A 25,656-nucleotide genomic window follows, 5' to 3' on the forward strand; every position below is an offset into this window, starting at 1 on the left:
ACACTATTACGTGTGCCCTTTCCTGTTACACTTGAAGTGGAACAATGGATAAATGATTGTCTAATGTATCCACATAAGCTCTAATTTCTCCTGTCTTGCCTTTGTGGTCCTTTACATGAGACACTGTTGGCAGTACGATCTTTCTGCAGTCAGTCACAAATGCCAGTTCTGTTAACTTTTCTCAATAGTGTTTCACGAGAAGAACATCATTATCTTCACTCCAGAGACTCCCGTTTGATTTCACAAAGCATCTCTGTAGTACTTGCATGTTGATCGAATGTACCAGTAACAAATCTAGCAGCATGCCTCTGAATTGCTTTAGCATCTTCCTTTAGTGTGACCTAGTGGGGTCCCCAAACTCTTGAGCAGTAATCAAGATGAACCACACTGTTGTAGAATTCCCCAATAAAGTGAAGTTGACCATTTGCCTTGCCTACAACTGACCTTATGCCCTCATTCCATTTCATATCTCTTTGCAATGTTACACCTAGATATTTAATTGGCATGACTTTCTAGCAGCACACCACTAATACTGAATTTGAATATTACAGGATTGTTTTTCCCTCTTGTCTGCACTAGCTTACACTTATCTATATTTAGAGCAAGTTGTCATAATACAACCAAATAGAAATTCGGTCTTAAGTCATCTTGTATGTTATTGTCACACAATGATGATGCTTTCCTCTACACTACAGCTTCATCAGCAAATAGTTACAGATTGCTGTTCACCCTTTCCATCAGATTGTTTATCTATGTAGAGAACGAGTGGTCCTATCACGCTTCTCTGTGCCCCTACTGATGATGCCCTTCTCCCTGATGAATACTCGCTATCCAGGACAACATACTGAGTTCTCTTACTTGAAGAGTCTTCGAGCCACTCACATATATGCTCAGACTTCTGTTATCAGTCAAACACATTCTGGGAATCTAGGAATATGGAATCTGTCAGTTGCCCTCCATTGATTGTCATTGGAAGGATTTGGTTAGAGTAGGTTGACTGTTCATAGGTTGATTGTTCACTAGAACTGGAATAATAAAAAGACTGATGAAAAATTTGCAATTATTATTTTGCCAACATACTGATTAATGAGTTTAATGCATATTGTGAGAAGGGAAAAAGCCTTTCAAAATTCTCATCATTCGTTTCCATGATAATATTTCCAGCATCCAACTTCCATAACTGAGTCAAATAAAAATATTGATGACAATATTATGGAAAAGATAGACTGCTACTCATCATATACAGGAGATTTTGATTTGCAGACAGGCACAACAAAGAGGCAGCTAAATATGTGAACTTTCAGGCAAAAGGCCTTCTTTGTGCATGGAAAACATACACACATTGACATAAACACAATTCACACACATGCCCATTGTCACTGGCCACTGAGGCTGGACTGTGAGCAACTGCGCCTGATGGAGAAACATCTGGGAGGTGCAGGTAAGGAGAAGACTGGACTGGGAAGTGAGGGATAGCAGGATAGGGTGGGGAGCAGATGATGGGGTAGGGTAAGGTAGGGTGTAGTGCTGCTTGTGGGAACTGGAGTGCTCCCTCCAGAAGCACTAAACCCTTTGTTGCCCTTACCTGCTTATGTGAGATGTGTGTGAGATGTGTTTGTGTGAAAGTGTGTGTGTTTTCTGTGTTAGAAGAAGGCCTTTTGGCAGAAAACTCACAATTTAGCAGTCTTTTTGTTGTGCCTATCTGCAACTCAACATCTCCTCAATATTGTGAAAAGCAATCTATGCTTTTCACAATATTGTTGTTATTCCAACGTGGATTTTCCATTGTTTAAAAATATTAATGATATGTTTGTGGCTCTTAACAGCACTTTGATATTGTAGTCCATTGACCAAAGTTTATTGTCACAGCTGAAGGCCTTTTTTTCCCAAAACTCTTTGAAGCTCACCATCAACATGAAATAATATCATTCCAGATATATTGAGAAAACTGTTGCCTGAAGTTCCAAAATATGTACTACCTGTGCAGTAGAAGAACAAATTGGCATAAAACAAAAAATTCATTGTACCTGTGTTGATGAAGAGAATGTGTATGAGGTTCTGAGCTTCCATTACAAAGAAGCTAGTGATATTAATCATTGGGATATCACAGAGGGTAATAAGAAGGAAGAAACTGAAGATAAGAAAGTTCAACCTGCAAGAAAACTGATGAGGAAAATGGTTAAGGCCTTCCAAATGGCAGCCACTGTAATGATATTTTCTCAAGACGTCAATCCTGCGATGATAATGAGAAGAGAGAAGTAGAACATGTTCTAAATTGCAAAGATTTGCATGAGCAGACTTGTGTTTCAGTTCTCTGGATTGTATACGAAAGAGGATTGAGCATGCTTGTTTCTATTAGATGTTTGCTGTATGAGCATATTCGTCCTCCAAGTAAATATAAGTTGAATGTGATTACTGTTCATTCTCAAGGTCAAAAACGTTAGAGATATTCTCAGGGTTTCAACACTAGGGTTAATGCCATTTGTGATGGATAAACAGGCTCCATTTTCTTTACTGCCATGGGTGTACCTTGAATGAAGAGCATATTGTATTGAACACATTGTAGTGAATATACTCTATGGCTCCAGCCTTATTATGTAGTTTATGTAGTAACCAGTCAGCAAATATCCAAGTTGTTCATTGTCCAGGTACACACTCTTGATCCTCAGGTAACATAAGTATTCTTTTTTTACTTCCTGGTCCGCACTGAGATGAGAGGTATAGAAAAACAGTGAACAAAACATATTGCATTTGTTATTGCTTTCACAATTTCATAAAACTTTGAAATACAGACTTACTATTTCTTGGGAAATGAACAATACTTTGTTGTTGCTTTCCTCATATTGTTAAAAATGACAGCTTTTGTTTACACAATAATTGTTGTGTTACATCTCTAAATAAGCAAAAAATACTGAATCCATATCCATTTATATTTTAGGTAAGAAGAAATCTGATGAGGAGAAGCAAAAACTGGAAGCGGAAAAGAAATTGTGGGAAACAGATAAGAAAAAGCATGAGGAAACTGTTAGAAAACTGGAAGATGAAAAGAGGAGAGCTACTGAAGAAGCAGAGAAACTCTTCAAGGAGAAACAGATTCTTGAAGATCAAGTGATTACATTAAATGCTGAAAAGGGTAAGACACTTCTGAATTTATTACATGAAGAATATTTGGGTTATTCATTTAGGGCAAAATATGGCATTAAACTTAAAAGAAAGAATATGATTTGAACCTGAGTGGAAAATACTGACTGATGACACATGAAAGAATAACATACAAAAGAATATATTTGCTGAAAAAAAAGGAAATGTTGTGTCCTAGTCATAGCTAGACAGCTGTTCTTTATTTACAGCTAGGACTTTGTAAGATATGAAAAGAGTAACGGAACTGGATAAAGTAAGGGTAAACAGATAAATAGGTAGGATTAGGGCAGAAAAAAGAACTGGATAACTAAGACATGCAATAAAAGAAGAATTGAAAAAACAAGTGTGGTAGAAGATGTGAAACAGAGTAAGTTACTATAGCAGAATAGTTTTAGGAAAGTGCATTTAAGTACATTCATCACAAATGTCAAGTACATGTAGAGGATAACAAATACCCACACATAATTGGAAGTGTTGGTATGGAACTTGCCATCACATAACATTCTAAGTGAAACAGGTAATTGTACATCCGATACAGTTGGAGGAAGTATTTCATAAAAGACTATTTCGGATAGAAACTCATACTTTCTTTGTCTGTGTATCTGCCATGCTTGGGTTGATACTTTTATTTTGGCATTGCCACAGCACTTTTGCTTTTGAATAGTGGTGGTACTGCAAATGTGAAAGACAGCTCATACTACGCAATATTTTGGCTGCTAATGGGGTACCCTTTTGCTGAAATATAATGTGAAAAATTCATATGTTATGCACTCAGCTACAAACAGTGGTCTGCTGTGAAATAATTTTTCCTTTATATGAATTCATTCAAGCTTCACTGACTTTCTTACACATATATTTGATTTTTCAGCTGCAGCTACTGTGAAACAAGATGAAATTACATTATTTGTGAAAAGAATAGAAGCACTGAAAACAGAGTTGGAAGAAGAGAAAAAACAAGGTGTTGAGCAGAGGAAGAAGCTTGAATCCCTTCAGAAGATGGAACAGGAGAAAAATAGATTGCAAAAGGAGGTATAATATTTCCTATTACAAATTATTTTGTATTTTCAGAACAAATCTTTCATCTCATGATAAATGTGCACAATACAACACAGGATTGTTTACCTTGTCCACTCATCTTTGTTTGAGATTTTTATGAAATTCCAAAAGCATTTCATGTAGATGTCAGCATGGAGTATACTAGTAGGTCATGATCAACACTTCCCCCTTTCCTTGGAAAGAATTGGCACATGAGGAAAACTCTTATACAGTGTGTCTGTTGTTGTTACTGTTGTTTTCATTATTATTGTCATTATGTCACTTCCATTTCTTTTGTTTTATTTTCTCTCAATAAGTTGCATGTGTGTTGTTCTGTGACATTGCTTTCAGGGGTCTTGAAGTATTGTTTTTAGAAGGAAGATGCCAAATAATTTGAGTTGTATGGGCAACAATCAACCATTTCTGAGATATTATGTTGTATCCTTTTTTGTTTCATTTGAACTTCATCAGTATAGAAATTTAATTCAAAATACTCAAATTTATTCTTAACAGAAACTTAATCTTTATATGAGCACCAAAAAATTTCAGAAATAACAGCACTTATTGCTGTTGCAATGTTCTGTCCAGAGATTTGCAGCTTTCAAAGACATGTGACAAGTCTTTGAAACTTATCACTAACAATCGTTTTTTACACTTGCCGGTACTTGATTACGAAAATCATTCTTACAAAGTTACAGAAGTGATCTCTTTTTGTGTGCAGAATCAGGAAGCAAACTGTTGTGTATTTCTTATGTGATAATGCTATAGGTTTTCTTTGAAGGTGAATGGATAAAGCATTGTTTCATATCTAAAAATTTTCAGCTACACACTTTCACCTTTCTGAAGAAAAAGATCTTGTTGCCACTCAGAGTTGTTTGATGAATATCTCCCTACCTTTATTTGTGAAAAATTGAACTTCAAAAAATAAAAATAAAATTACTTTGTTTTCTTGGTTACCATCACTACACTAAAAAATAATTTTTGTTTAGGTCACAGAAAATAGTACAAAAATGGCAGAACTGGAAAAGAAAGCAAAGGAAACTGAAGAAAAGTTGAAGAGGACAGAAAGAATTCTTTCAACAAATAAAAACAAAGTTTCTAAACTGGAGAAGGAGGTTTGATTTAATGTTTGTTGTTCTTGTTTGTCTTTTGTGTAAATTAGTTATGTTCGTGTTACCTTCAACTTTTTGTGTTTAGTTTATGTTGATTTTGATATTTATCAGTCTCTTTATCTTTCTTTATTTACTCCAACCCTTACACTCAACTCTTCTGTAAATTTGTCCTTTCATGTTTAACCTTTCTTTCTAACTAACATGGACAGCTAGAGGAAGAGAAGGAACGTGCAAGAGCAGCTGAGGTGACTCAGCAAGGTGTGGCAGCCAGTTGGCTAGCTGAAAGAGATGGACTTAAGCAGCAGATTGCAACACTTCAGTCGCAGATAGATTCCTTGGAAGCAACACTTGGTGGGAAGACAGTGCTTATTGAACAGCTGGTAAGATACCAACTGTGAATGAGTGTCTGTTGTTAAACACAGGAGAACACCATTAAAAAATTTAAGTAAAAGTTGGCATTTATTTTTATATGTTCATTAACATAATTTGAAACAGTATTAGAGAGTGACTACTGCAATTCATAATTTGTCTGAGAAGAAAAATCTTTGCCAACCACCTGATTAATCACTCAGTTTCTTGCAGCAAACTCCTAAGTTTAGTGCACCATATCAAAAACTGGTGAATTCATATGGTGTTGAAAAAAGTTAAGTGATAAAAATGTGTTAAAATGGATAAGAAAAGTTAGAAATTTGCATTTACTTGCATTGGGTTTAAAACATCAGATGAATAGCTTGCATAACACTAATAGTAAAATCAAAATAAATTTACCATTTTGAGAGCAATATCCTCACAAGAAAAATCAAGACATAACTCGTTACACACTTTAAGCATAACAACTCAGTACAAGTCAAGTTTTCAGCAGCTATTATGCATTTTGCAGCAAAAGTACTTAATAAAATCCTTGAGCTTTCTACAGAAGTAATCACTATTATCTTCAGATGTTATAAATACTGGCTGCCAAGAGTGGCCAGGTACTATCCTTATTAAAGATATGGTGTTGGTACCTCCTTTGAAACTGACCTAGAATTGTCAACATGCTTCATTAGTTTTGCTCAATGTCCAGAGCTTGGCACCCTGATCTGTATTGAAATGATTGCGCCATAATCAAATCTCAGTTTCTTCTTTTACAAACAAATTGCAATGGGTTATCCTGTTCGCCATTAGCCCAGTCTTTTCAAAAAGTTTCTTTTGGGTATTCTTAGGGCAATTTTATGCTGCAGCTGACTTATTTGGATGTTTTTGTTGCCTGCAGCATGTATGTGCTGCAGAGTATTCAGTTTCACTGAAAATAGTTTGGTCCATTTATATACTGCTGCACATTGCTTGACTCACTTTCCTAAGATTGCTTGATTTCACCAGCTCAATAAAGTTCTAAAGTCCTGCTGCTTCACATATATATGGTAGACACCTTTCCACTTCTAGCCGTCACTCGTTTTTGACTTTGAAGGCTGTGGGACTGACAGTTGCAAAAGATCAGAAATCTTATTTGTGCTGATGTGGCTTGTAAACTGTGAACATTTTGTTCATTGTATGTTTCTTATGGTAAGAAGTAATCTCGTGTATGTTAGCATGAATATAATGAAGTAAGGTCACTGTTTTACACCCTGTATGTAGTGCAGTAGAAGCAATCTGTGATTTTTATACTTCCTGAATGTGAAAAATCATAGAAAAGGCTGAAGAGGATTCGATCCCTACATCTCATTGGGACAGCGTATCATTCATGTTAATGAACATGGCAGGTGGCATATGGCAAGTACATAATTGCTAATCAACTTGAGTTTATGAAGACATTATTCCAACCTCCACTTCATCATATCTCTCACAAATATCAATAAAAAGAGAATGGAAGAAAAAAATTCTGTAGCACTCAAAATATGGTGAGATTATATGTATACATTATTGTTGAAATATGAGCAACTTTGAATAATGAGGATGAAATCATCTTTCAAAACCGTCACGTACCATTTGGTAGTCATCACGCCATCAAGAAATATCGCACCGATTATTCCATGACATTGCGCACCACACAGTCACCCGTAAGGGTGAAGAGACTTCTTGATCATGAAATGTGGACTCTCAGTTGCCCAAATGCGCCAGTTCTACTTATTGACAAACCCATCCAAATGAAAGCGGGCTTTGTCGCTAAACATTGCCCTCACAGTATGTATTTTCTTTAATGTCGTTTGTTGTTAGCAATATTAGCTTATTCCCAAGAGTTAGCAGCTTTCACTCAGTTAATACTAGGCAGAAATCAAATCTGCATGTGGAATGCACTTCCTTGACTCTTGTGCAGAAAGGAGTGCAGTATTCTGCTGCATCCATTTTCAATGAGCTACCACAAGAACTCAAAAATCTTAGCAGTAGCCCAAACACTTTTAAGTCTAAACTGAAGAGTTTCCTCATGGCTCACTCCTTCTATTCTGTCGAGGAGCTCCTGGAAGAGCTAAAAAATTAAGCAAATTCCAGTGTTACATTCTTGATTTTCTTTATTTAAACTAACGACTTGTCGCCTGAATATGTTTCTTATATTGCATTTCATCTGTTTCTACAATCGTGTTATAATTTCATGTATTGACTTGTTCCATGACCATGGAGACTTCTCCTAAATGTGGTCCCACGGAACAATAAATAAATAAATAAATAAATAAATAAATAAATAAACCAAACCATACAGTGCATAATAATTCCCATGCAGTTTGAATGTCTTAACTCAAACTGTTCTGAAGTTATAATTATTTTATTTCATATAATTCAATAGTTGTTCCAAGTGACCAACTCAATCTTTTCTGTGATACTGTGATAGATAGATCTAGAAAAGAGTCCATTGACTCTCATGAGCCCAAATGAGAAGCTGCATGAAGCAGCGAAATTTACACGCAGTGCACGAAAGTGATGTCAAGTTAAAAGGTTTTTGAAAGGCTGAGAACACCCTGTCGTTTATTTATTGATTATTGGATCCACTGTTTTAATGAAATATCTGATTAAATACATGACACAACATTTTCAGAGATCAACAACATAAATATGTTGTTTTATGGCAAGAAAGTTGAAATGTCATATGACAGACAAACATTGCATTCATAATTCAAAATGAGAACAGTGAATAAAGTTTGAACATCCCTATATCAATTTTTTAATTTCTGTGTAGATATTTTAACATTCCTTTTGCAGTTGGGTCCTTACATGAGGCAATAATAAAGTTCATGTTGTCAGCATAAAGGAATATACTTTCATCAAGTACATAAATATGTGATTTGATGGTATATAATGGTAGAAACGTGAAATAATGTCATACGACAGGCAAGCATCACGTTCATAATTTGGAATATGAGCAATAAATAAAGTGTACCAGAAGTGTTGATTTCTCCCACCACTGACACCCTGATGAGTGCACAATAGCTATTTAATAGTGTAGGTTTCCATGGCCAGTCAGTTGACATAAAGGCAACCAGGTGCACTGCTGTATGCTGTGGAGACAGTGCTGGTGTGGTACCGAGCAACATGTGAACTCTGTTGGACAACAGCTCTCAGTATTTTTACTTTGTAGTCTCTGCCAGTCCAATCAGAAGAAGCTATTAATGCTTTGGATCACTTGTGTGGCCCATATCTGTCATTGGTGCACCATGGTAACTTTTTTTTTTTATTATTATTTTTTTTTTTAGTGTGTGTGTGTGTGTGTGTGTGTGTGTGTGTGTGTGTGATGGGGGGTGGGGGGGTGACATTGAGCATTTCCTCTGTATATAATGCTGCTTAATCTTGAGGTCATAATGACACAGTTAACATTTATCTGTGACTAAAAGTCTTGGTGAGTGATCAGTAAAATGAGATTCCTGTAGAACCACACAAGCAGCAGAGTAAGACGAAATAAGGGATTTCAATACCGGAAGGTGACGGTAGTATCCATTACAATTCCATTGGATAACCACAGAATGATGATTTAAATGGGGGTTGAACAGGCTAAAGCCAGTCATATCGCCGGGTCACCACCAGTCACCGACAAGGAGGGGGGGGGGGGGGGGGGGCACATCCATGAACAGCAGGTCAGAGTCAGGTTGCGAAGGTGGGGACAGGACCTCTGGCGACAATAGAGGCTCCTTGACCCGAGACTTATGTTTCTTCTTTTCTGTTTGAGACAGAGGAGAGATGTGCTGCTAATCGGAGCTAGCTGCAGCAAGATCTGGAACAGAAAGAGAGCAGGCGACCTGGGGCCCGCAGACTGTGGTTCTCATGGTGGTCATGATGCAGCCTGGAAGGTGCCAGGATAGGGAGTCCCAGGAGGGGCGCCCTTGACCAGCAGACACTAAGAAGTGGAACACTTCTCCGGTTGGGGAGGGGGAGCGGTGCCTGGAGGGGATGGTGTGGGAACCACTAGGGAGGGGGGGAAGGAGAGGGGGGAAGGAGGGGGGAAGGAGAGGGGGGAAGGAGAGGGGAAGAGGGGAGGAAGGGGGTGAAGATCACCAAAAAGATTATCAGGATCATGTAGATAAAACTGCTAAGTTTTTGATTGCGCAGTGGACAGAAACTGCTGAAATGTCTGGAAACTTATAAAAAATATTTATCACCAACCTATGACTAATGCACACCTTCTCTGCTATCGATTTACAAGAAGTGTATTGGTCATCAAACATTTGGACCTCTATTTTGCTTCAATTCTTGATTTTTGACTGAGAGATGGACAGCCTGTCATGGTTCATCTTCCAGGATTATTTATCCACTTTGGAAATGCTTGCATCATTTGATCACAGTGTCATACTTTGGGACATTGTTTGTGTACATAAAAATAGCATCCCATGAATTTCCTGAAGTAAGTCTGCTTCTTTAACAAAGCAACTTTTATTTAGCACATTTTATTTACAAATAAATCACAGAAAGTGATAGTTCCTGACTCTTCTGGAAGCACAAAATACCAAGAGAAATCTGTAGGTGGATAATTATTTGCCTGAACAGTACTCTGAACATTGTGGAATAACTCCATGAACTACATGTCTGTGTTGAAGAACACTGTGTGTGGTTTTGCCTGGCAAACATTCAGATGCAAACCGTGGTCTTGGTGCACACATATGACATCAGTTCATTCACTGAAAACACAGCTGAAAACACAATGGGCAGTTGAATAGTGAGTGAAGGCAGTCACGCATTAGGCAGACAAGCAAATCTGTACACTAGCCAGATGTTGGCGGCAGGTAACGAAGAGGTCCAAATCATGGTTCGGGAGAAAACCATGTACTGTAGGGACATTATCAGTAGATGCACTAGGCAGCTTGCTCTAAAAATTGGTGGGTTGACAAGTGAGACTGTGGCAGTCCACAACAGCCCTTAAACCTGCTGTGTATGGTTTGCCATGTCATCTGGCCTTGGTAGATGTATCCTTCCTCACAGTGTTTAGCAACCTCATCAGATGTATGCATAATTATATTGAGTGATCCATCAATGTGGTGTGATTACAATATTTTCTTTGTATTTTTTTTCCTTTCAAGAACAGGGAATGACTCAATGCTTGAACTTTCATTTTCCCAAGAGGATGCACCATATTTGACTTTGTACGCAAGTGTTTTTCTGTGGAGGAATAACAGTGTAAAATTTAAGCCTGAAACATTTTTGTGCAATGCGGAGAATGAATTTATCCTTTATTGTTGCCCTCCATAATCTAAACTTTGTGCCCATCTTTGTGGAAGGAAAGATGGAGAGGAGGAGATATTGCACAGTTGACATGGGGATGTGGGTACGGAAAAGAGCCTCAATTTCAAAAGGTATATCAATAGTGTACCTGGAAGTAGGTAAAATATGAAATGTTATGGAAAAGACTGCCCTACCACAGTATTTACTGGCAGTTTATAGAGACATTTGAAAAGTAAGTTTTTTTTCTAAATGTCAAATTTAATTTCTGCTTCAGAAATTGGTGACCATCACATGTTATTCCTAGACTACAGCTTAGTGGTATACAGGGTGAACCACCTAAAACTTGCACCACAAATATTGTGGAAATGGAAAGTGCTATTGATGTGCAGTTTTCACAGAATGGATTTATAGTCAGGCACTCATTATGTTAACCAATGAACACTTGTAATAATACTTAGAAAATGTATTTTTTGTGCAAACATGAACTTTTTTAAGTGGAACAGTGCCTATTGACGTTAACAAACTAAAAATAGGGTAAATTACAATGTCAATGGTGTTTGTTGCAGGATTCTAGTTCGAGTCATTTACGAGATATCATATTTTAAAAAGCTTTTATACTGACACTTGTTTGTCTACATCTACATCTGCGTGATTACTTTGCTATTCATAATAAACTGCCTGGCAGAGGGTTCAATGAACCACCTTCAAGCTGTCTCTCTACCGTTCCACTCTCGAATGGCACGGGAAAAACGAGCACTTAAATTTTTCTGTGCGAGCCCTGATTTCTCTTATTTTATCATGATGATCATTTCTCCCTATGTAGGTGGGTGCCAACAGAATGTTTTCGCAGTCGGAGGAGAAAACTGGTGATTGAAATTTCATGAGAAGATCCCGTCGCAATGAAAAACGCCTTTGTTTTAATGATTGCCTCTCCAATTCATGTTTCATGTCTGTGACACTATCTCCCCTATTTCACAATAATACAAAATGAGCTGCCCTTCCTTGCACTTTTTAATTGTCATCCGTCAGTCCCACCTGATGCGGATCCCACACTGCAGAATAGGGCGGACAAGCGTGGTGTAAGCAGTCTCTTTAGTAGACCTGTTGCACCTTCTAAGCGTTCTGCCAATGAATTGTAGTCTTTGGTTTGCTCGACCCACAATATTATCTATGTGATTGTTCCAATTTAGGTTATTTGTAATTGTAATCCCTAAGTATTTAGTTGAATTTACAACCTTCAGATTTGTGTGACTTATCGCATAATCAAAATTTAGCTGATTTCTTTTAGTACTCATGTGAATAACTTCATACTTTTCCTTATTCAGGGTCAATTTCCACTTTTCACACCATACAGATATCTTATCTAAATCATTTTGCAAGTCATTTTGATTGTCTGATGACTTTACAAGACGGTAAATGCCATTCAGCTTGAGTAATTGCTAAGTAAAATGTTGTTATGTTTGGTTACAGTGTGCTCGTGTGTTCCTTGGGAGTTTTGCAACTTGTTAGTCAATTAGTGTGTGACAGTCCAAGCAGCAGGTCATGAATGGATGGTGGGATTTATCAATGCAGAAAAAGCTGACACGCTCCTGGTGTGTGAAGAATGTAGGAAGAATACAGTTCATTCTTGTATGGTGTATGCAGCAAGATATCGCAATAGACATCAACCATGTTGCCAATTATTTATCAACCTCTTCAACCACTGTACAATGTAACAGAAGCAAACAAATGACAACAGAAGAGGGGGAGATTAATGTTCTTGCTGATGTTGTAGTTGATCCGCGTGTTAGCTCCCACACAATCACATGAGGAGGTGGCATGAGTCAGGCAAGTGTCCTACACATTCTCCATCAACATGGGTTCCATTCATGTCACATCTGTCCCCATCAAAAGCTGCACGGAAATGATTGTGAGAATCGTATTGACTTTTGTGCATGGGAATTAAGACAGGATACACAAGATGTATCATATATCTAAGCTGCAAATATCAATCATGGTCAGGTTAAACATGTGGTGTGGGATAGTGAACCATCACCTCATAGGCCTGTTTTTCATAGACGGAACACTGAACATGCACAAGCATCATAGCCTCCTAACAGAAGATTTTCCTCTGGAGACCAATATGGTGGCAGCCTGTAGTGCACAAAGTACTACAACATATCTTCATGAGTTGTTTCCAGATTATAGGATTGAACATAGAGGAGTTGTACCTTGGCCACCCCATAGACTGGATTTGACTCCTGTAGACTTTTTCTGTGGGGGAAGATGAAAGACGCCATCTACAAGGACATAGCAACTACACCCAATGATATGCAATGATATAATACTACAGCCTTCTTGGACATCTCCACTGAAATGCTGGCACAAGAGTAGCAGTCCTTCCATACCAGACTGGAAGTGTCTGTTGCTGCTGCTGGTGGTTATGTTGAACACAACCTGTGATGGTCAATTGTCTCATTACTGTAAGAATCAGCATAACTAGTGTATGCACTTCGGTTGTTCTTTAATGTATGCTACCCCAGGTACTGTACAAGTGTTGGAGTGGAAACTTTTCAAAATATGATATCTCATGAATGACTATCATTATAATCCTGCAACAAATACCATTGCCATTCGGATCTACCCTACTTTTAGTTTGTTAATGCATACAGGCATTGTTCCATTTCAGAAAGTGTATGTTTGCACAAAAAATACACTTTCTAAGAGTAACAGTTTGAGCTCGTGACTACCAATCCACTCTGTGAAAACTGCACATCAATAGCACTGTCCTTTTCCACAATATCTGTAGCGAAAATTTTAGGTGATTCATCCTGAATAAGGGGTGATCAAAAAGTATCCGTTCGAAGGCCTTACTGTCCAGAATCAGTATGCCAATCGCGAAAAATCACAGTGAACATTGGGGTAATCACCCTCCCCCCTCCCGATCATAAGTGTGAAGATGAAGAGGAGATGTTTGGGTCGATATGAGGCAAAGGGGTACTAATATAGGACAAGGATAGACATTGTGAAAAGGTTTATCACATGAAAAGCTTCAGTAGGGAAGTTAACAGAGAATAATGTTCAGCTCTGTTGGAAACAAGGTACAGTAAAGGTCTAATATGGAAGAAAAATGAAAAGAAAATTGAGTGGTCTGTGTATAGGCTTATACATGCACCAGGAAAAGAATGGTAGCTGATAAGCCAGTGGCTTCCTGTGAGTTACATGTTATTATCCACTATGTATCATCCAGCAGCAGATAAGCAGCTGCCTTTCTTCATTTTTTGTTTATTTTTTTCCTTTCTGTGATTTCTATTGTTATAAGAAGTTCAGCAGAGGGGAGAAAGATAATGGACAAAGTTTGAATAATGGAAGATAATGCAGGTCAGATGAAGATTCAGACCTATGGGGTCGCAGGGCGTGTTGCAAAGTTGCTTCCATACATGGAGCTAGTGTTTTAAGGAGGGACACAGGTGTCATGGGCAGTGCTGAAAACATTGCAATTACGTTCCATTGTCAGTCATGTAGATGAACATCATCATTTCTTGGAAGATAATTTCACTTGCTGTTTTTATAATATTCTGGCTGTTATTTGAAGAAACATTTCCTTTCTTCAAAAGTAAGACAGTGCTCCTGATGGCCTCTCTGCCATTTTCTTCTTCCCATGGTAAATATAATGTTTTAGCTTGCAGAGCTTTGTTAATTATATGTGAATATTCATCTTATTTGAATACCACTTGCGCACATAGTCATTCATCTTGGAGGTTGTCAGACATTACATGAGCCATGAAAATGAAACTTCTAGTGGCAGTCATGAGCCATTGCGACATAAGTCTAAAAGTATAAATCTGCATTGGTGGACTTATTGTAAACACAATGTTGTAGCAACCCCTTCCATTAAACTAGCAAATCCAAAAAAGAATTTCACTCTGAGGAGAGTCATTGGTTCACCTTCACAAAGTCTGAAAGATGTTTAGCCACAATATTGGAAGCAGAGATGATATTTCCCAATGCAAACTTAAAACTTCTGGAGCTTCCTGGTTGCCAGGAAGAAGACTAATATTAATTTTTAATTGTACTCAGCAGAATATTTTCTATTGAACGATGTGAATTTACACTGGATGCTGTCTAATGGGAAAAGCTTTCTGGCAAATAGTTCATTATAATGCCAACATAGAAAGCAGGACATCAGTTATTTGACCATCAATAGTGGAACAGCTGTTCTGCCTCTGACAGAGCAACACATGCCTCTGAAATGACAGAAGTGGAAACTGAAGAAGTGATGTCTTACAAGTGTAACCATGGGAAAACTAGATTGATGCAGATGTAGCAGATGATGGGACTAAGATTTTACAAAGATTTAATGCATGCAGAATGCAACTGTAGAATAATGTTAGACATATTTTTTACTCTAGGGCATAAAATAAGATATTCAAGATCTGTATTGACACTGTACTACAGCTATTCAAGATGTCAGTGGTACTGAATAGTGAAGGGAACACTTTTCGTACACAGGGGATTAGAGAAAATGAGATATTTGTTTCTTCACCATATCACAGAATACTTCCAGCCTACAATTGAGAGAAGCCATTTGTTACATGTACAGGTGAAACACTTGTAAGGCAAAGTAACAGCTGCAGAACTGGACATGCTGCAGATGTTTCATGTATCTAATATGAACAGGGACTTCATGTGAGTTGCAAAGATATACATTAGTTTCTACGAAGATGATTGCACCAAAGACGCTTGTGAAACAGGTGATAAGTATCAAAAAGTAAGATACAAATGCTCACATTGCATACAAAACTATGTAACATTTCAAGCTACAATTTCATTAGAAGTATATTAGTGAACTGTAGTAAAGGAAAATGAAAGGTAGTACTTGCATAGAGACTGCCTCACAGCACAAAATGCTAAAATATAGGTATGTGTTAAACAGTTTTTTAAGTAACTTTTTATTCATAGAAAGTTGTTTTAAATGATTTTTTGCTTTTAATAGGAAAAGACCCTTAAAGAAGAGAGAGAAACTGTTTCTGATGCCACTGAAAAGGCTCGTTCAGCTGAAAGGAATGAAATTTCTTCACTGCAGGACAAACTGTCATCTAGCAAAGGGGAAATTGAGGAACTGACAAAGAAGCTAGAGAAGGTAAGTGACTTGATCTTTCAGTAAATGCTGAAGTGTTGGAATCAGTCTTGTGCCTTAACTTGTGCCTTGCTGGAAAAGGAATATAGCCTTTTGCAATGTACAGTTGTGAGTATTGTTTAGTTTTAAAGCAAATTATGAGTGAATAATAACAGGTAGTGCAACATTAGCTAAGTTTGTGGTTTGAGCTGTTCCATATTTTACTATGAGAAGAAGGAGAAACAATCATTGCGTCAAAGTGTAAGACTATATTTGTCACACCAAAAATAAATTTGTAAAATGATACACTCTGCTTTTAAGTCCAGCCACTTTATCAAAAGTTTTTCTTTGGTTGAGTATTTTTGCTTCCCTAAAGTGTAGTTCTGGAAGGTCTGTATATTACCCACCTGCAGCTGCCATGATTTCTGCATTGTATTCAATATCTTTTGCAGACACAAATTTCTTTTGACCCTCAGGTTCATTCTACCATCTGTCTGTCTGGGTGGCAGCTTTGGCAGCTTTATTAGATTCTCTAGCCTTTTCTCATGTTCACATTCTGTCCTGCACTGCATTTTTGAAAATTTAATACTGTGTCCTTCAATGTACTAGTTGTAGGAGTGATCTTTTGCAGCCCAAGCAGCGTGTCATTTTATATGATTATCATACCATAATTAAATAAATAAATGGCACTATTTTGAGACACAGGGTGGCTATGATCTTCTCAGGAGGTATCCTGGCAGAAAACTATGCAGTATTTTCTTCTCTGTTCATATCCCTATGACTGATGTCTCCAGAATATTGTACTTCCCATATCGATCCTTTGTTTACTTGTCAGGCCCAGTCGTATTGGATAATGAAAATTTGTTACTAAATAAATGTCTGAAAGTCTTCTATTTGGTCACTAGAATGATTTTCTTGATGAAGTCACCAATCTAAATTATAATTTGTTTTATATTTAAACTAATGTACTTGTAAACTAAACAGATTAAAAGTTTTATTAAGAAATAATAATAGCTGTAAGGCCATATAGCAATTAATTTATGCCAGGTCAAACAGGGGTTTTGTAAACTATCTGTTTCATGCATGAACTACATGTCTCTGGGACTCTTCCAGTAAATCTCAGTCTGCTTTCTGCATTTTCTACAAATTGTTTTATATAACCATTCTAATTAAAATTAGTTCAGATGCATTGTCTCTTTTCAGTGACTGGTGAACAGTCTTATATTCGTGCAAAAATGGATAACATTGATAAATATAGTAAGTTGTGTTTCACAGACCACTATTTACAGAACCCACATTGACACCTACAGAGAATATTGTTGATATCCAAATATGTCATTATACACAAGTATAAAATGTGTGCCATAATGCTGCAAAATATGCATCAGTAATTTATGCCTCTTATTCACAAAGTTTCTCCAAAACATGATTCCTCTTAAAATGGGAATGACCTGCACAATTTTAGAATCAATTGGAATGTTTTATTTCATTAGTAACCTATGACAAACATGTACTATAAGTGGAGCTAGTTCTATATAGAATCATACATGTAGCTTATCAGGTGCAGTTACCTTTCCTCTGATGAGTAATTTTAGCTGATTTTTCTATGCTGTAATCCCTTATCTTAATGTCTATCATTTTTTCATTCAAGAAATGAATAAAAGTAGGAACTGTAGAAAGATTTTTCTCAGTAAAATAATTTTCATAGATGCAATTCAGTACATCAGTCTTCTTTACACTATATTCCATTTTGGTACCATTATGATCACTGAGTGACTAGATAGAAGACTTAAGACCAAAACTTTTGCAAATATTGTCATTAGATCACTATATAGAATTTCTTCTTCTCCGTCTCTCCTCTAGCATTAAGCATGAAGGCGTGTTGCAGCTCTTTCGCAGAATCCATCTCTTATTGGATCATCTATTGATAATAAATAGAATTTTAGTTTCAAATGCATTGAATGTTCTTCCACTGATGTCATTATACTCATATCAGATTGGTTTTTATGCCAGTGTGTGAAAAAACATGCACTGGTAACAATCTTGAAGCAGTATTAAATTTATGAAATTTATTTGCCATTGTGGCATCTTTCTGACATTAGCTGCATTAAGTATGAAGATATTACCTACTGGTGACACTTGAAAATTTGTGCCGGACAGGGACTCAGACCCAGGTTTCCCATTTGTTGCAAGCGGTTGTCTTAACCACTTCAGCTATCTCAGCATACTTCCAGGACCAACTCATACTTCCATATGCCCTCCTGTCTACAACCTCATTGCTCACAGCTTTTTCCTTATATTCCCACTACAGGATTTCAAAGAGATAAACATATTCAACTTTAGTGTTATGATCATCATTTTATCCATTGAAGCTTGTAATACTTATTTTTACCAATGTCCAAAGAAAAAGACATTGGTCACAATTTTGCAGCAGTACTAATTTTATGAAATTTATTTGCATTGCAGAATTGTTCTGACATTAGCTGGATTAGGTATGAAGATATTACCTATTGGTGACAATGAAAATTTGTAGCAGATCGGGACTCAGACCAAGATTTCCCGCTTATTGTGGGTGGTCATTTTAACCCGTTCAGCTTTCTGAGCAGGCTTACAGGCCTGACTTATACTTCCATATGCCCTACTGTCTATGACCTCATCACTCACAACATTTTCCTTGTATTCCCACCACAGGATTTCAAGGAGATAAACATATTCAGTGTTAGTATTCAATCGTCATTTTGCCCATTGAGACTTGTGATACTTACTTTTAACAATGTCTAAAGAAAAAGACATTGGTCAGAATCCTGCAGCAATATTAAATTTATGAAATTTATTCACTATTGTGGAATATTTCTGACATTAGCTGCATTGGGTAGGAAGATATTACCTATTAGCGATACATGAAAATTTGTGTTGGACAGGGACTTGAACCCAGATTTCGCACTTGTCATGAGTGGTCGCCTTTACCACTTTAACTATCCATTGATTGTGTCATATATGTATGCATACTATACAATACTACCGAATTTGAGCCTTTGTTACTTCTCAATTTCAGTCCCAGAGATGATTATATGAGATGAATATATGAAGTTGACTGTCCTGGTAGACTATGACTTGTTTCTTGCAACTGTGTAGGCCTCTGCAATCAGAGTCAGATAACTTATGTGTTCTGTAATGGATCATATCATATAGTGAAATGACTATCCCTGTATTAACCAGTGTTTCAGTCACAGTTACAGACCAAAGATTCAGTCAACCTTCTTCTGGATTTCATGTTGCACTTGATAAATTGAAATATTTCCCTACCTTTCACTGATAAAATAACAGCTTATCACAAGTAGAAATTCACTTTGTTAACCAAATCAAAAAGTTTGGATCTGTTTGTTACCAGAAGATGTAAAACAATAATCTCAGGATGGAACTTTTTGCCTTACTTTAAAATTTAGCTTTGCTATCAATCAGGCATTTTATATCATTAGACAAGCTATCAAAGATTTTGATAGTAGTTTTATTCACTCTTTTCTAATCTCAGTGTAAATGGAGAGAAATGAAAGTTATATTTTCTACTGTCATTATGGCCTTAGTCAATCCTTCTGGTATCTAATGGGTTGTTTATAACAGTATTATGAGAAAATATAATATGGACAGTGATGCTGTGGTTAAAATACCTAACTGCATAAACAGCTATCTACAATATGATCATTGGTGAGCACCATAAATTATTCTTATGGCATGATCAAACTGTCCACGGGTGTACTGCTAGTTTGTTGTGTCCGACGTGCACACTATTTTAGTGATCAAACATGTCACCAGCGTCAGGTGCACTGATGAACTGAGCTGAGGGCGCATGACCAACTAACATTCCCTGGCCCCACGAGCCACGGTCCACATCCATGGTCGGGGAGATGCTAGCATCGGCATCTGTAATGGGGTTGATGTAAGACCTCTGTCCGGTATCTTGGTTGATGAGATTGTCCCTGATATGAATTTCTATGGCCTTTCTAATGATGCTGTCCAAGTATTTGGAATTCTGTGACAACATCCTGGTACATTTGTACTTCATCACATGATTCTCAGACAAACAGTGCTCTGTGACCTCTGAGTTTCTGGGATACATCAGTCATGTGTATGTCTGGTGTTCTTGGCAACAATCTTCACCAGTGCACACTGTCTGTCCAATATATGTCTTCCCACATTGACATGGAATCTGGTATACTCTGGCCTTCCGTGGCTTCTTCTGTCTCCACAGATTGTACTATTGTGGTGGGGTGGAGAGTGTGCCTAATTTGCCATTCTAGGTATCCATTTTTTGGAGTGGGGTTCTGGGTTGTTTCAGCTCATAAGGCAGACTCTCTGTGTCTGAAATGGTGCACACCATGTGTACTAGTGTTTTTAGTACCCCATTTCTCTGCGAAGGGTGGTGGCAGCAGTCTGTATGCAAATACTGGTCAGTGTGCACTTTCTTCTGATACAGCAGGAAGTCTAGGAGTTTTTCCACCTGTCATTCACATAATGGAAAAGACACATGGGTTTCCATTTGCATGACACTGGGGCTTCCTCCTCAAAGTTATGTGGGAGACACGTTCGTCACCTGGCACCATTGAATGGACAAACTCCTTGACTTCCTTACACATTTGAACTCCATACATTCCAACACCAAATTCACTATGGAGACCAAAGCAGGAGGAGGATTACCATTCCTGGACACCATGGTTAGTTAAGAGAAGAGTTGATTGCACCCTGAGCCATGGTGCGTATCAGAATAAAATGCACACTGACCAGTATTTGCATGCAGACAGCTGCCTCCACCCTTCGCAGAGGAATGGGGTACTAAAAACACTAGTACACATGGCGCGCACCATTTCAGACACAGAGGGTCTGTTCCATGAGCTACATGTACCTCAGAACCGTACACCAAAAAACTGGATACCCAGAATGTCAGATTAGGCGTGCTCTCCACCCCACCACAACAGTACAAACTGTGGAGATGGAAGAAGCCACGGAAGAAGAGGCAGCCACTGCCTTTATACCATACATTGGTGCACTATCTGGAAAATTCAGATGCATATTGAAGAAGCACCCAGTAAAAATTATCTTTTGCCCACCCAATAGAACATGAGCATTGTTGAGAAGTGTCAAAGGTGATCTTGGTGACCAGCATATACTAGATTCCATGTCATTGTGGGAAGACATATATTGGACAGACAATGTGCACCATCAAAGACCATTGCCGAGAACACCAGAGGCACACTCCACTAATGTATCTCAACAAGTCAGTGGTCGTAGAGCACTGTTTATCCAAGATTCCTGTAATGGAGTGCAAATGTACCAGGATCTTGGCTCAGACTTCCAAATACTGGGACAGTGTTGTTAGAGAGGCCATAGAAATTCATACCAGGGATGATCTCATTAACCGAAATTGCAGCTATAATCTTAGCAAGGCTTGGGAACCAGCACTGAGTTTAATTGAAAGACTCTCAGCAAACAAAACAATCTGGTGACCAGAGCAGACAGAGAACTTACATCAATGTCATCACAGACGCCAATGCCAGTGTCTCCGCGATTGCCAATGGTGCAGACCACAGATGGATGGGCTCACAGGGGCAGGGGATATTAGTCAGCCATGTGCCTTCAGGAGCACAGCTCGCCAGCACATCTGAAGATGATGACATGTTTGATTGCCAAAATATTATGCCTGTTGGACACTATAAACTGGCTGTACACCTGGGAAATGTTCAATGAACAAATATGCTGGGAGAAACTTAAGAATCACATTCTTATGGCATGTTTTTATGTAGTGAAAACTTTCTTTTTTAAAGATGAACTAACCCAGAATATACCCCGTAGGATATTATTGTGTGAAAATAAGCAAAATATGGTAACTTACTTATTTGTTTCTCTCTAAGATTTGCAATAACATGAAGTGGAAAGTGTCTGCACTGAGTTTTTGAAAAGCTTGAAATAAATTTCTTCTGTTTCTAACTTTCATCAACATGAGAATTCTGAAGATTTTGTCTTTCTTCTTAGCACTTGCCCTTTCTTTAAACTTACCTGTTTGCAGTGTCATTTCCAGACTTTTTTTTTTTTTTCAATGTGGTAAATGAATATGGCAGTGAAGGATTTAATATGTTTCAGGCTGAAAAGAATCTTAAAGCAAATGAAGAGAGGAATAAAAAATTAGAAGCTGAATTAAAAACGCAGCGAAGTGAATTAGAAACAAAAGTGTCAGGACTTGAAGCTAACCTGCAGGTAATTTTTATTTAACTTTATTTTCTATTAACACTGCACTGAAATAAAAGATATCTGTGTCTTCTGAGCTGTATTTGTTTACAGGCAGAGAAGAAGAAGTGTGAACGAATCAAAGCCAACCACGAGAAAGAACTGAAGAATAGGGAGCAAGAGTTAACCAGTCTTCGAACAAAACTGAAAACACTAGAGAGTAATAGTGGTGCAAGTACAAAGAAGTTAACAGAAGTGAAGCAGGAGTACCAGGAGAAAATAGATAGTGAGTTTAGCAAATTCAAACTCTTTTTATATATAGAAGAATGTTTAATGCTTTCCTGTCATTACTTGCAGTTTGTACAAGCTAAGAGTTGAGATATTTCATATATTTCTTTGGTATCTGGCACTATTTTTAGAGTAAATATCGTTCTTTTCACACCGCTAATGATTGAAACTTCACCATATATCAGGAATGATTGCTGATGTTTTGTTCAGGAATGATTGCTGATATTTTGTGTGTGTGTGTGTGAAATTTACTAAGGTATATGAGATTTACTTTCATTCCAATTGATCCACAGTGAGGAGGTCTTCCAGGATGTTGAACCTGTCAGAGCAACAATAATACATGACAAATATTTACAACTATAACAAATAAGCAAAAAAGTTTTTTTATTTATAAGGTAATAAACATATAATAGAGTATATTAAAAAACAAAGATTCCATGACTTACCAAATGGGAAAGTGCTGGTAGATAGGCACAACAAAAAAAAAAAAAACACACAAACACAAACACAAAACTCTTTGCCTTTAAATATGTCTGCTTGTGTCTGTATATGTGTGGATGGATATGTGTGTGTGTGCGAGTGTATACCTGTCCTTTTTCCCCCTAAGGTAAGTCTTTCCGCTTCCGGGATTGGAATGACTCCTTACCCTCTCCCTTAAAACCCACATCCTTTCATCTTTCCCTCTCCTTCCCTCTTCCCTGATGAAGCAACCGTTGGTTGCGAAAGCTGAAATTTTGTGTGTGTGCTTGTGTGTGTGTGTGTGTGTTTTTTTTTATTATTATTGTGCCTATCTACCAGCGCTTTCCCATTTAGCCACAGGGTGATCCTCATTACCAACAAACACTGTCTGCCTGTGTCCATTCATGCGAATGGACAGTTTGTTGCTGGTCATTCCCACATAGAATGCTTCACAGTGTAGGCAGGTCAGTTGGTAAATCACGTGGGTGCTTTCACACGTGGCTCTGCCTTTGATCGTGTACACCTTCCGGGTTACAGGACTGGAGTAGGTGGTGGTGGGAGGGTGCATGGGACAGGTTTTACACCGGGGGCGGGTTACAAGGGTAGGAGCCAGAGGGTAGGGAAGGTGGTTTTGGGGATTTCATAGGGATGCACCAAGAGGTTACGAAGGTTATGTGGGCAGCGGAAAGACACTCTTGGTGGAGTGGGTAGGATTTCATGAAGGATGGATCTCATTTCAGGGCAGGATTTGAGGAAGTCGTATCCCTTCTGGAGAGCCACATTCAGAGTCTGATCCAGTCCCGGAAAGTATCCTGTCACAAGTGGGGCACTTTTGGGGTTCATCTGTGGGAGGTTCTGGGTTTGAGGGGATGAGGAAGTGGCTGTGGTAAATTGCTTCTGTACCAGGTTGGGAGGGTAGTTGCGGGATGCGAAAGCTGTTTTCAGGTTGTTGGTGTAATGGTTCAGGGATTCCGGACTGGAGCAGATTCGTTTGCCACGAAGACCTAGGCTGTAGGGAAAGGACTGTTTGATGTGGAATGGGTGGCAGCTGTCATAATGGAGGTACTGTTGCTTGTTGGTGGGTTTGATGTGGACGGACGTGTGAAGCTGGCCATTGGACAGATGGAGGTCAACGTCAAGGAAAGTGGCATGCGATTTGGAGTATGACCAGGTAAATCTGATGGAACCAAAGGAGTTGAGGTTGGAGAGGAAATTCTGGAGATCTTCTTCACTGTGAGTCCAGATCATGAAGATGTCATCAATAAATCTGTACCAAACTTTGGGTTGGCAGGCCTGGGCAACCAAGAAGGCTTCCTCTAAGCGACCCAAAAATAGGTTGGCTTACTAGGGGGCCATCCTGGTACCCATGGCTGTTCCCTTTAATTGTTGGTATGTCTGGCCTTCGAAAGTGAAGAAGTTGTGAGTCAGGATGAAGCTGGCTAAGGTAATGAGGAAAGAGGTTTTAGGTAGGGTGGCAGGTGATCGGCGTGAAAGGAAGTGCTCCATCGCAGCGAGGCCCTGGAAGTGCGGAGTATTTTTGTATAAGGAAGTGGCATCAATGGTTACAAGGATGGTTTCCGGGGGCAACAGACTGGGAAAGGATTCCAGGCCTTCGAGAAAGTGGTTGGTGTCTTTGATGAAGGATGGGAGACTGCATGTAATGGGTTGAAGGTGTTGATCTACGTAGGCAGAGATACGTTCTGTGGGGTCTTGGTAACCAGCTACAATGGGGTGTCCGGGATGATTGGGTTTGTGAATTTTAGGAAGAAGATAGAAGGTAGGGGTGCGGGCTGTCAGTGGGGTCAGGAGGTTGATGGAGTCAGGTGAAAGGTTTTGTAGGGGGCCTAAGGTTCTGAGGATTCCTTGAAGCTCCACCTGGACATCAGGAATGGGATTACCTTGGCAAACTTTGTATGTAGTGGTCTCTGAAAGCTGATGCAGTCCCTCAGCCACATACTCCCGGCGATCAAGTACCACGGTCGTGGAACCCTTGTCTGCCGGAAGAATGATGATGGATCGGTCAGCCTTCAGATCACGGATAGCCTGAGCTTCAGCAGTGGTGATGTTGGGAGTAGGATTAAGGTTTTTTAAGAAGGATTGAGAGGCAAGGCTAGAAGTGAGAAATTCCTGGAAGGTTTGGAGTGGGTGATTTTGAGGAAGAGGAGGTGGGTCCCGCTGTGACCGAGGACGGAACTGTTCCAGGAAGGGTTCAATTTCGATAGTGTCTTGGGGAGTTGGATCATTAGGAGTAGGATTAGGATCATTTTTCTTCATGGCAAAGTGATATTTCCAGCAGAGAGTACGAGAGTAGGACAGTAAATCTTTGACGAGGGCTGTTTGGTTGAATCTGGGATTAGGGCTGAAGGTGAGGCCTTTGGATCGGACAGAGGTTTCGGATTGGGAGAGAGGTTTGGAGGAAAGGTTAACTACTGAATTAGGTTGTTGTGGTTCCAGACTGTATTGATTAGAATTTTGAGGTTTTGGGGGGAATGGAGTTGGAAGTGGGAGATTGAGTAGATGGGTGAGACTGGGTTTGTGTGCAATGAGAGGAGGTTGAGGTTTGCTGGAAAGGTTGTGAAGGGTGAGTGAGTTGCCTTTCCGGAGGTGGGAAACCAGGAGGTTGGATAGTTTTTTGAGGTGGAGGGTGGCATGCTGTTCTAATTTGCGGTTGGCCTGTAGGAGGAT

The 25,656-nt window shown here is 38.6% G+C and overlaps 1 protein-coding gene across 1 annotated transcript in view; it reads left to right on the forward strand.

The window, feature by feature from the left end:
* Nucleotides 1–25,656, forward strand: part of LOC126237483 (uncharacterized) — a 461,878-nt gene that overhangs the window by 346,745 nt on the left and 89,477 nt on the right. Inside the window, exons 21-27 of the mRNA XM_049947630.1 lie at nt 2,939–3,133; nt 4,010–4,170; nt 5,166–5,291; nt 5,498–5,668; nt 15,883–16,029; nt 22,141–22,254; nt 22,339–22,510. Of these exons, the coding sequence (XP_049803587.1) occupies nt 2,939–3,133; nt 4,010–4,170; nt 5,166–5,291; nt 5,498–5,668; nt 15,883–16,029; nt 22,141–22,254; nt 22,339–22,510 (1,086 nt within the window). The remainder of the gene's footprint in view (nt 1–2,938; nt 3,134–4,009; nt 4,171–5,165; nt 5,292–5,497; nt 5,669–15,882; nt 16,030–22,140; nt 22,255–22,338; nt 22,511–25,656) is intronic.

The sequence above is a fragment of the Schistocerca nitens genome, chromosome 2 (genome assembly GCF_023898315.1).
Source record: "Schistocerca nitens isolate TAMUIC-IGC-003100 chromosome 2, iqSchNite1.1, whole genome shotgun sequence".
Taxonomy (NCBI): domain Eukaryota; kingdom Metazoa; phylum Arthropoda; class Insecta; order Orthoptera; family Acrididae; genus Schistocerca; species Schistocerca nitens.